The 13,194-nt window shown below is 27.9% G+C and overlaps 2 protein-coding genes across 3 annotated transcripts; one reads left to right on the top strand and one right to left on the bottom strand.

Moving 5' to 3' along the window:
* The first annotated feature begins 1,810 nt into the window (after positions 1 to 1,810).
* On the top strand, positions 1,811 to 10,467 carry LOC117235751 (rabphilin-1-like). 2 transcript variants are annotated; one of them, XM_033498071.1, is made up of 10 exons: positions 1,811 to 2,045; positions 4,383 to 4,529; positions 5,205 to 5,343; positions 5,612 to 6,091; positions 6,287 to 6,825; positions 7,201 to 7,391; positions 7,946 to 8,205; positions 8,877 to 9,023; positions 9,628 to 10,051; positions 10,156 to 10,467. In XM_033498071.1, exons 2-10 carry the CDS (start codon positions 4,450 to 4,452, stop codon positions 10,281 to 10,283), a joined length of 2,388 nt encoding a protein of 795 aa, XP_033353962.1. In that variant the 5' UTR covers positions 1,811 to 2,045; positions 4,383 to 4,449; the 3' UTR covers positions 10,284 to 10,467. The 2 variants fall into 2 exon arrangements, with proteins under 2 accessions (XP_033353962.1, XP_033353963.1); XM_033498072.1 differs by lacking the exon at positions 1,811 to 2,045 and adding an exon at positions 4,012 to 4,245.
* On the bottom strand, positions 10,053 to 13,145 carry LOC117235754 (translation initiation factor eIF-2B subunit epsilon). Its single transcript, XM_033498074.1, has 3 exons — positions 12,070 to 13,145; positions 10,597 to 11,871; positions 10,053 to 10,272 (listed from the first exon to the last, which is right to left on the bottom strand). Exons 1-2 carry the CDS (start codon positions 12,757 to 12,759, stop codon positions 10,630 to 10,632), a joined length of 1,932 nt encoding a protein of 643 aa, XP_033353965.1. The 5' UTR covers positions 12,760 to 13,145; the 3' UTR covers positions 10,053 to 10,272; positions 10,597 to 10,629.
* Positions 13,146 to 13,194: the final 49 nt, after the last annotated feature.

The following is a 13,194-nucleotide window of genomic DNA, read 5'->3' as shown; positions in this document are numbered from 1 at the left end:
TGTTTGGCATTTCTTTCCCCCATCCACGTTTTTTGGTACATAATTTAGGTTACATAATTTATTTCAATGAAATAATCAATCACGTATATAAATTGTTAAACAATGAACATCAATACATAATTATGTTAATAGAATATTATTTCGATCGATTAATACTAAATTATAAAATAAAACATTACTCTTTGAAAAAGGAAAAAATAAGAGGCAAAGGGAGTGCAAATAAGTTTTTACATAAAATAAATATTTTTCCAAATAAAAAATAAAAAAATAGTTTCGTTAAATTTTGACTGAAAAATTCTATTATTACTTATTCATCTATTATTATTAAATTCTACTATGAATTTAATTATAGAATAAATTTTCGACATTTACCTAAGAAAGTCAGCAGCTGCGAAATGCAACTCGTCAATAATTGCAATGTAGAACAAGGACACCTGTTTACTATAATATTTTATCTTCCATTACATTCATAATTATTAACATTTAAATAATGTAAATTTTAAAAAATTATAAATGTTCGATTTCTTTTATTCCTAATTGCAAATGCAAATCTTGATAAAATTTTTCCTACTTAAATCTAGAATATTTCTATTTTCTATTCAATGTAAAAATTGTAATATAAAAGTCGAAAATATTTAATAATAATGTATATGATATCTAAAATATGTATGTTACGCTTAATATTCTAGAAATAATAATCTGATATAAATTGTGTAATGAAAATAATATAAAAAATCACTTCTATATAATATATGACTATTCCATTTGTGTTACATATTACTAATATTGGAATTTTATTATTACAATTTGTGTTATATATTATTTTCATTTTATACATAAAAGAAAAATATTTTATCTTTACATGTATTGTATATGATATACAAGAATGAAATACATAGAAAACAAAATCATATACACAACTACAAGTAGGATAATGTACACTTATATGTATAATCAGGTATAATGTATACACATGTGCACGCAAATACGCACGCGCAGCCACGATGAAGGAATGGACACTGAATGAGGGATTCTATATATAACTTCGTGTACTATATTCTATTAAGTATTAAAGGTACAATTTTGTATTTAACCTTTCAAAGTCTTTACCTTCTCTCATCTTATTTTATGACAATGATTATAAATAATAGATTGCTGTTTAAACAGTAACATATCCACTTACACGTGTGGACCAATATAACTCCAATTTACATGTACAACGTAATTCTAATGACATAAGTTTCACATGTAACTGAATCTAATTTTTACAAACGACGTAAAGTAAAATGAAACGAAGATTTTTATATGATACATAATATATTTCTTCATAAAGAGCAACTTATCTTCTTACTTTGTCTGAATCAATCCATTGTACAGCCTATCCAATATAAATCCTATTAACTTAAGCCAAATAGTAAATTTTATGTGTAATATCTTTAAGCTTTACGAATAACATATAATAACATAATAAAATGGATATTTTTATACGAATATTTTTGTACCTTATTTATTATGCTTTCTATGGACCAATATAATTTCAATATTATCAAATCAAATAGTAAGTTTTAAACAATAGTAATTGTATTTAAATTTTTACAAATGGCATAAAGTGAAACGTAATAAAGATCCTTATATATTATGATATATAATTGGATAAAAAGAAAAGAACGAAGGGCAGCATGCCTGCTGTTTTTTCTTTTGTTGTTTCAGCTAATTCAATAGAGACGCTCTATAGGTGAATTTCTTAGGTACATCCCTGTGAATCTCACGCATGACTCGCACCCTTCTGCGCCTGTATCGGAAGCGAAGCGAAGTTGTAGGCCAGTTTCAGCGATAATAGCAGCCACTTGTCGGCTAGCTGATGCCGTGGCAAGTTCAATTCTGTATTTCATGAGACAATACCATTCTCAAAAATACTATAGACATTAACATTCTACATTACAAAATTTACAAATCTTTACAAATCATCCAGTTGTTTATAGTTATGTCAATCCAAAGCAGTTATCTACTTTCAAATTAAACGCTACACGTTTGTACATATTTACGTAAGTATACATATATAAATTCACATGGTTTAAAATTTTTTTAACGACTTAAAAAATATCATATTTTATCTCTTTATTATGGTAGTATATTTAAATTGATACATTAGTTAGGTTCATTTATAATATTGGGTGTCATATGTTTAAGTTACGTTTACTTTGTTTTCTATTTTTACGCTTCTGAAATTGTGTGAATTCTAATCAATTTACTTCTGAGGAAGTGGGTGGAATTTTTATTTTTATCGTATTATTTAAAATTTTCTTATCTTTTATGTATATTTAAGTTTACAAGTTGGAATTCTAATTTAATTGAGATATTTGATAAAATTTTGTATGTTAAATGGTTGAATAATGTTAAGCAGAATATTAAAGCTGTATATAGTTTAATGTATTGTCGGTGAGTTACATGTGTTTTTGCTATTCGTGTAAAAGTAATGAAATTGCTATCAATGCAGTCCTGTGAGGAATGATGGCATGCGTCACGAGCTTTCGATTGATCGCCCTTCAACGTAGGACTTTCGCGCTCATTCTTTTTTTCAGTTAATGATACGATTGCCACGCGTCACGAATCTCTTCTCTTGTTCCACTTCTTGTGCTTCTCTTTTTTCCGGCAAATATATCGCTATAGTCAATACTACGTTATATTTATCAAATCTAATTCCTTTCAGTGTATTATATCGATTATGGTTTTTTATTTGCGTACATATGTTTTGCTTCATATGATTTGTTTTAGATAACATTCCGATATAATAATTATATTTTAAGTAATTTAGTTTTCAATAATAGCTACATTTTACAATGAGAGCAGAGTAGTACTACATTTTACAGTATTAACTATACTATAATTTTATTTTTCATAGCAATTTTCTTTTTTAAAATAGTGCAGTATTATATTTTAAAATATTAATTATATATTTTAAGTAATTTAAAGTATTAACGATATTATAAGTAGTATTATTTATGCTTTTCGATTTTCTTTAATTCAGATCTTGTTGGATTGAAAAATATTTTTCCTCTTTTTAGTTTTTAATTATATTTTAAATAATTTTAAAAAATTCTTAACCAAGTTTTATTTGACTTTTTTTGTTATCTTTAATTTAGAAGATGTTGGATTTATAAAGACGGCTTTTCTTTTCCAACTTAATCATATTGTAGCAGTGCATTAAGAAAGTAAGAGTCGATGTAAGTGTGAACCATTGAAATATCGATTTAGGTCCAAATATAGTCTCCCTTTAGCTACTTAAATAATATAAGAGCGGAAGTATAACGAATACTTGTTGCACATCTACCTTCGACGAAAATTGTTCTTTTAAATTTTAGCTTCTCTTTGGTTCTTCAATATTTATCTGATTAAATGATTAATTAAAATAATTAATAATAATAATAGTAATAAGTAATACAAATAAATTTCTAATATCTTATTCGAGAAATGAATTATTTCCAAATGATAATTTCAAATAATAACGCAAAGTAAGAAATAACATTTGTTCGTTAACATAATAGACATCTTAATTATTATAAATTATTTGGTCTTAACACAACTCAAAATTTAAATATTTCATCAGATAATTGGCTTGCATGATCATTAATAATAACAAGAAAAGAAAACAGTCATTGAACTTTACCTGATGGGCGAAAGAGCAGTATTTGTTAACAAACAGACACAAATGAATAAAATTTAAAATATGGCTTCAGAATATAAACAATGCAGTAGAAGTAAATACTGTCGATGATAAATATCGTCAGAAGTTTGTAGTTTTAGAACAGATTTATTTTCATAAATTTTCGAACTAAAGGCCATCTTATTATATATATAGTTCACAAAACTTTCTTTTGAATCGATTATTACTTTCAATATTTCTCTATTTTTCTTTTTTTAAGTTTTAAGAAACAAAAAAAATTTTCAATTCTATTAATAAATTCAGCTCTTAGTGTAATAATTTAGAAAAAATCCTAATTTCATTAATGTAATTCTAAAAAATTGGAATGTTTTACATTATAAGCAATTGACAGTAATGCTACTATTTTTCATGTTTATGTACATGCACGTACATCATTTTTATTTGAACTAATTCTACACAATCTTCAAGTTCATTCATTAAAACTCGAGATATTTATATATAAGGTGTATCGTTTAAGATTAAACATAATTCATTAGGCATTTCGAATAACCTGACAAAGAAATGTTTCGAATAAAAGCTATGTAAGTCAAATTTCGTTCTGCAACACATCTGAGAATTAAAGATTTCGAAAAAATTCTTTTTCAATAAAAAATCAATCAAAAGAAGTCTTTGATTATCGATCATAGAATTTAATTAATTAAATGTCTATTTTTTATAGGCTAGTGTACATTACAAAATGTTTCTGATATATTTCAAATGATTTCAAAATTCTACTAAGATAAACAATGGACATGACAGTAAAGGATATAAGTGGAGGAACCAGATGGGTCTGTCCAAACGATAGACATTTGTCATTGAGAGCAAAGTAAGCATAAATTTCAACACCTCTTTATAAGCATATAGGAAAATAGAGAAAGTCCTTTTATGAAATTTAATTTAATTTATAAGAATTAGAATGAAATAGAATGAATAAGTATCAGAATGGAAGTTTGGAAGTTGTTCTATAACAAGATGTAGTCAGAGTACAAAAAATGTATTTTTAAATCTTATATTATAGAAAAATAACAGAAGTAGAATTTTTCATAGAACAATTAGTTAAAATATTATCAAAGTTAGATATCTAAAAAGAGAATTATTTCGCTTTTAATATGTTTAATTTTTTTAGTAGTCTAACAGTCAAAAAGATATTTTTAATTTAAAAATTCAGCTTAAAAGTAAGTAAAAAGTTCTAAAAGAGGAGAGAGGGAGAGAGGGAGGGAGAGAGAGAGAGAATTCTGAGAAATTTACAAAATTTATGTCACAATTAAAAGAAATTTAATTTAATCAATGTTTTAAGCTCAGTTATCTTTCATGCTGCTTAAAGTTAAAAGATAGTTTTAGAATTACTTATTATAGTTATTTATGTATTATGTATGTATATATGATAATTAGATAAATAATTTATTCTATAATATGAGTTGCTTCTCATTGTGATTTGAATTCTTATATATTCCTTTTGTCAATAAAACACATACATTTTTAATAAAATATCAATAATTAGGTTGCAAACAGGTTGGTCTGTAAAGACTGGCTCTCTAGATTCAAAATGGGGTACTTACTCTAATTCTTACTCAAGTGGCACTAATCGATGTGCACAATCATTTGTACTTACTGAGGAGGAACAACAGACAATTATACAGGTAAAATTTCGAACAAATACAAATATAACTTTTCTTTTTCCTTCTTACTTAAGCTTTTGACCCCTTAAATGAATTTCTAGTTTTGTATTATGTAAGTTGTATGTGTATAATAATTTCATTGTCCCATTTCCTACACAGCAATTTCCTTAGAAGAATGATTATTCTATAAAATAATGAATATATTATTAATTAACACATAAGGATTAAATGTCAATCAAAGTAAACAGCTCACATATTTATTCCCTTTTCATTACTTTCAATATTTTAGGTCATTCAGAGAGCAGAAGCTTTAAATTTATCAGAACAGGAAAGAATTGGTAGATTAGTAGAAAGATTGGAGAATATGAAACGCAATGTCTGTATAGTCACTACAACAAGATTAAACGAAAGGAGAAGATGTAGTAGCAGATGCTTGAACAGTGCACACTGTGTGTGTTCTTGCGCACTTTGTGGTGAAAAATTTGGTGCAGTATTAGGTGCATCAGCAAATCTCTGTAAAGATTGTCGAAAATACATATGTCAGAAATGTGGTATTGAGACTAATGAATTAAATTCAATACTTACAAATGTCTCCATAACAAGAGAAAGAACACAAGAAAGAACAGCTATGCAACGAATTGTTAGTAGATCTAGTAGTGGTCAGAGGCAATTTCTTTGTCGAATCTGCGCTGAGAGTAGAGAAATGTGGAAGAAAAGTGGCGCTTGGTTTCTCAAAGGAATGCCAAAATATATTTTACCCGAGAAAAAGGTATGTATAGAAATTATATTTTATACCTTTTTACTTCATTTTAATTTGTGATTAAATTCAATTAAAATTTTATGCTAAAGATATTGCTAGAACAAAGGTTGTGTTATAATAATGTTATAATAGTTTAAATGTAAGGGATGTACATAGTAGATTTTTGCATAATGTATGTACAATGTAGCTTTCTTAAAATTACAGGAACGTGGATGGTCAAGATCTATTCACAAGACATCCACTTGGACAATTGGAGGTAATAAATCCCTTGAATCTGCAGAGCCTCAAGATTCTTCTTCTGATGAAGAAGTAACACGACGCCTAGCTTTAGCTCGAGGGCAGTCTGATTCACTGTCAAGCTTACAAAGAAATCAAGATATTATTACTACCAAAACTTATTCATCATCATCAAATTCTGCTCAACCAACTAGTAGTACATCTAAATCGCGAGGGCAACGCCTCTCACCATTAAATAGCCGTGAGGAATGTTTAGATCAGTTAGACAGATCTACCCTTTCTATTACTTCTCAATGTAGTCGTCTTTCACCATCTCCTACAAGCCCTCGTTCACGAATATCTCTAAAAGCTAGCAGCAATGATTCTCAAACCGAACAGCATGTTTCGTTTGAAGATGAAATTATCGATGACAAGAACAAAAAGCTCGAGGATATTAATGAACCTACTTGTAAATTAGAGATCAATTTATGTAATCAACCAAAAAGCTCTCAGATACTATCTTTCAGGTAGGTAAGAATGATAAATATTAGATTATATAATAAGTTCATTTGTTTTCTGATATTACATTTTAAGGTGTTTTAAGAAATCAAAGTTTTAAGGAGTCAAATTTCAAAATGCCTTAATAAATATGGGTCCAAATATCATTAGTTTCAGAACTATAATATATTTTCAGCTATGAGCCTGTAATAACATAAAGTTATTTTCCACACATAGATACACAGTTTACTTTCATATTATTTAAATACAAATGGCAATCCTAAACAAGCAGCTTGCCTGTATCAAAAAACCTAATGCTTGTTTAAAAAAATGCGAATGAACTTATTATTGTACAACCTGATGAAAGAGTGGAAGTTTAGCTGATATTAGTTGATATCTTACAGATCGAATTTTACAACAGTTCCAATGATACCAACAACGACAATGACAATTGTGTCAATGGAACAAGTTCCAGAACAGTCTCAGGTCTATGAGAAATGTATAGATCAGGAAAGAAACCAATCTTCCTCAGAACAAGGGAATCTTCATAGCAACAATCAAATTGATTTAGTACGACAACAAACACCAGAATATGGTAGGTATATAATCTAATATCTAATAGTAGAAGGATAGTTAAAACAAAAATATATTTAAAAAGTATCATTAAAAGATTGATATGTCAGAAATCTATTAGAAATGAGTGAAAGCATAAGAATATTGAGTCAAGAATTTTTAATAGTCCAGGAATTGGATAATGATATACATATATAAGAATATCAGGCTTTCTAGAATTTCACACATTATGTATGGTATGATTGCATAGGTATAAACTTTATTTGATATAACCAAAGACATAGCATTTTGAGCTTTGAAGTAATTTCAAATTCTATATATAATTAAATTAAAAAAGCTAATACATAGATATGATATAAACATTTCCGATCTACAATTATATCCAATAAAATTCTTTGAAATGTATTCATTTTACATATCCAAAACCAACTTATTGATAATATCAAATACTCATGACATGACCCAAACATTAATTCATGATATTGGAAGTTACTGAGAAGTACCTAAAATCTAGGATCTAAACGTCTGAGATCTGAGGTTTAAATTCATGTAATCAAACTATATTTTTCCAAATAGAAACGAGACAAAATTATGGAACTCTAGAAGTCGCTTTGCGATACGACCCAACAACTCAATGTCTCCAGTGCAAAGTGGAACGAGCACGAGGTCTGCAACCAATGGATATTCATGGCCTTGCCGATCCGTTCTGCAAACTCAACATATTACCAATTGACATAGTTGCGACCACGAAGCGACTTCGAACAAAAACGGTCCACAAAACACGGGATCCGGAATTCAATGAGACTCTAAATTTCTATGGAACAACGGAAACCGATGTATGAATAAAAACAGGTTCTTCAAATGATTAAGGAAGGATACAATAGCTCACGAAAATATTCAAACACTTGTAGAAAACCACTATTATATGTGTTATAGAACGCATTTTGAAATGTCATTAGCACTGTAATAAAACCTGCTTATCATGACCATATCAGTAAAGTCTGAAACATCTAAAAATGTACATAAGAACTACGAGATATTTAATACAAGCATATATTTTACAGACATAACAAAAGTATTTAAACAATCAGTTATCCATTATAGTAGTAAATCTCAATATTCAATGGGACCATCTTTAATACTATATATATATGTAGGCTTGAAATGATTGTTCATGCTGTATATTAATTTGTTGTACATATGAAATATATGTTGTGTGTAAATAGATTGGTTTTAAATTTAAACAATATAATCATAATAGTCGTGCCTCATTATAGTGCTAATGGAATTTTAAAATGTTTTATGTAACATATACAATATACATATACATAAAAGTTTTCTATGGTAAATAATCAAATACTTTTGTGAGACATTGTACCTTTGAGTTTTTAAATAAATGAATAAAAGAGAATTGATTTTATGAGACTCATAGAGGTATATCCCTCCTTAAATGATAATGATGTAAAATATCGCAAAATTAATCGAAAAAATTAATGATTTATGATAGATATGGAATGGCAAGGCACTACACATCTTAATACTTCAGGATGATCCAGCAGGTCAAGATTTCCTGGGAGAAGCAAAATTTCCTCTGCATGAATTACAACCGCATCAAACAAAACATTACAATGTTCCATTACAAGATCACTATGCAGTATGTATAATTAGAACTCTAATCATTTTATTTCTTTTTAATATTAAGTAATAACGATTATAAATGATATAAGCATATTATTATATTATTTTAATTATGCTGTTCTATTTCGAGGAATGTTTTAGTCTAAAAGATAGTTTTTCGAGTCGATTTTTGGCATATATAAATATGTACATAATAAATACGTGTATAAAAAGAAAAACAAACAGTTATTAAAGAGTCAAGATTCATTCGTTTCTATATACATATATGTATTCATATTTTAAATAATTATAAAATAGTGAGCAGTGACACATAACTCTAGCAACGTTATAAATTTTATCTTTATATCTTGAAAAAGAAAATATAAATGCGAAAGTCCAAAAATCGAATTTTTTAACCTTTTGGACGCGAATGTTTTCTTAATTTTTACTATCAAATCTGCATATCGTTCATTATTTTCCCTTGTGCATTTAACGTTTCACTATCGTTCAAGAATTTTACTGATCTTTAATTACTAATCTTTATAAACATAATCATTTCCCGCGTTTAAAATTTTTCGCGACGGCCGACTTTACTTACATTATTGCAGACACTAAGATATAAGAGCTCGACGTTGGCATAGGTGGACAACGAAGAAGCAGCTTGGGGCGTGATTTCCAGTGGACGAGGACAGATTCAAGTGAGTCTAAGTTACTGTACAAGACGGCGAGCATTGACGGTCACAATTCATCGAGCTACAAATCTTCTTCCTATGGACAGTAACGGATTTTCTGATCCATTCGTCAAGCTGTGCCTTATAGAGAACGTGACAAACAATCATCGACAACGTGTCTTCGACTATTCAATCGCACGTATTACTGCTAAAAAGCTAGTATCAAAGAAAACCACAAATCGCAATGCGCAAAGTACAACAATCAAATGGAAAACTTTAAATCCAGAGTGGAACGAAGAATTTACTTTTGCTACTCGATTAACAGATCTTATGAAATTCACATTATATCTCACAGTATGGGATAAGGATTTTGGCAAAAGTAATGACTACCTTGGTAATGCATTAACTTTCTCAAATTTAATAATTATGTTGCTGTGTGTTGTATTGAAGAAGTTTATGTATATATATTATAGCAATATCTTCCTTATTTTTATTTAGGTGGACTTGAACTAAGTTGTAATAGCAAAGGAGCACGATTACGACATTGGATAGACGTAATCAAATTTCCAGATCACCGTCATCGAGCTTGGCATAACTTAATTGATACTATTTTGCCTATAGAATGATAATTTATATTTTTACTCTTGTTATTGTGTTATTCAACATGTTTTAATAAGATCTATATATTCGGTATGCATAATAATCTACAAAATATAATTTATTTACATGCGATTCATACAATTGCTCAAAATGTACTATTCTACAAAAAAAATGACAGAAAAATAAAGACATTATATTACATATAGGAAACGTTATTATCTTACTCATCTCTTTTCTTATTTAATTTAATGTCGTCTTTTAAAAGAAATTTTTAAATAATAGAAGAACTAGAAAGATTTATTTTTTACAATAATCATATATGGAAAATTTTAAGTATACCTTTCCAAAATTGTTGAAGAGATTAATATGTGATTAATCATTTTCACTGTCACTAGAATCTTCTTCAGCTTCTTCTAACCATTTAATGAATGGTTGTACTGCTGCTCTCACTTTATTCTTCTCATGTGAATCTATATCTTTATCTTTAGATTCATACCATTCTAAAATTTTTTCTTCTGATAATACATCTCTATCATAAAGCATATGCAATAAAAGTTGCAAAAATGGTAACAGTTCTGGAGTTGTACTTGCAACCTCTTCTATTGCATGTAAACAATCATCTTGTGCATCTTCTGTTTTAACATAATTCAAGATAATTGGATAAAAATATGTTACCACACGTTTTAAATTTTTATGGTAATCTAGGTTAGTTAGAATTTCCTTTTCTTCTGAAAGGTAATGGAAAGGTAAACTTAATATGGCTTTAATAACATTATATGTTACTTTGTTCATAGTGACATTGTATGCATATCTTGAAGAATTTATTTCTAAAATTAAGTTTTCACAGTTAAGTTGATCTTGAAAACCTCTTAATAAGCTATCAATAACCTCAGATAAGAACAAGCTTGTGTCATCTGCAATAAAATTACATTCAGAATCTTCATCAATACTTGATGTATCTGTATTTATAGGCACATAATTATCATTTTCTAGTGTATCATAATTCTTAAAGAGTTGAAATTCATTACATGGGTCAATTTCTGATATTGTTTTTATAGAAATTTTGTCATTTTCTGATTCTATGATAGAATCAATATACTCCTTTGGAGTACGAATAATTGTTTTAGGACATAATATACATCCACTTATTTGTGTGTTTTCTTTAATAAAACAATTTGGAAATACTATACTATTTACAATAGTACAATTATCTTCAATTTTACTATCTGATAAAATATAAGAATTCTTAATTGTTACATTAGACCCTACCAAACAGTGATTTCCAATAATTGATCTTGTAACAGACGTATTATTCCCAAGAATACTATTTTGGCACAATATGCTATCTTTCTCTAATACACAACCTTTAGCAAGAGTGGCATTTTTATGTTTATACGTGCTTCTTGGCATATAAATAAAATCTTTTAAAAGTGGAATAGCATTTGGTGTAAGTGGGAAACTATGTCTGTTCAGAATGTCTCGGTTAAGAGTATGATATGCATTCCATGATACAATTGGCAGACTATAATCCTGAGGATTTAATTGTTGCCAATAAATTCGAGAATTTAAAATTTCTTCATTCATCAACACTCCTCGAATGAAATCTTCCATTGTCTGTTAATAACATATAAAGATTATTACTTAATATATTGTTCATTTCTTACTTTTAATTGTTAGAAAAATATTAGATTAATTACTTATGTCTTTAAAAACTTATTAAAAAACATTTATTTAATGTAATGTAAAAAATATACATTTTTAAATATGAAGAAATTTAATTTTATATCTTTAGTTATGTTTTATATTACTTACTTGGAAATCAAAATTGTCAGAGAATAATGGTAACACAGAAGGAGAACATAAATAAACATGAGTATCCATAAAACAAGTGTTAATTTCAATCTCACTATGATCCAAAAACCAATTTAATTCTAACTTCACTTTCTTCAAATCTTTCCGTATTATATTATAATGTAGAATCTTTTTGCTACTTTTGTCAGAAACTACCAAACATGATTCATGCTTCAAGAAAGATTCATTCATAGATCCAATATTTTTTAGTACCATGGTCATGGATGCACCTTTATCTTCTTTCAGTTTTGCACAATGATTGATTAAAAGATTGGTAAGATCAGCATTAATAAATGCATCTCCTCTTATAAGTATAAAATTACCACGAATTGAACCTTTTGTATCAATATCTCTAAGAGCATCTCCAAGAGAAGTACAAGTATCTGATACAATTAAAGAAACTGATATTTTAAACCATTTTTTCTGTTTGATGTATGCTCTTATCAAGTCTACATGGTTACTACAATAAAGGAATAATTCTTGCACTCTGGATTTAATCAGTGTTTCCACCAAATAATCTAACACTGGAATATTTATTACAGGCATTAATATAGTTGGGAATATATCTTGTACAGGTGTCAAGCTCGTTATAAAATCATCTGCAAGAACTACAGCCTGTATAATTTGTTTCTTCCCCATTTTTGTAGTCATTTCGTTTTATTTGAGCTTTTTATAATCCTTAAAGCAATTCATACAAGATATTCATTATAGGTTATAAAATATTGGACAATATTGTTTACTAAGAACCTTCAACTGTGTGTTTTAATATCGTTTCAAGTATAAAATTTGTTCCCGTATATACTTAAAACTTAAATAATATATTTGTTCCTTCGTTTTTTGTTACTGATGTAATCAATCAAGATATTAATGTAATTCAAGAATAATGTCCTGGATACGATCATACATCACATATAAACAGATCACGGTTTCTAGTCGTATAGACGGTTTTCCCTAGGCTCCGGTAATGAGTGTCCAGAGTTGGTTCAAATCATATAAATCATATAAATAGCATAGAAGAAATCGTCCGAAAATTGAATTGTGAAAATCAACATAGAAAGTAAAAATGTTCTCGTTTTGTGCATACGT

Source organism: Bombus vosnesenskii, unplaced genomic scaffold, assembly GCF_011952255.1.
Source record: "Bombus vosnesenskii isolate JDL3184/JDL3185 unplaced genomic scaffold, Bvos_JDL3184-5_v1.1 scf7180000013319, whole genome shotgun sequence".
NCBI lineage: Eukaryota > Metazoa > Arthropoda > Insecta > Hymenoptera > Apidae > Bombus > Bombus vosnesenskii.
Note: the sequence above shows the minus strand (reverse complement) of the source record. Positions and strands in the feature narration are given on the sequence as shown.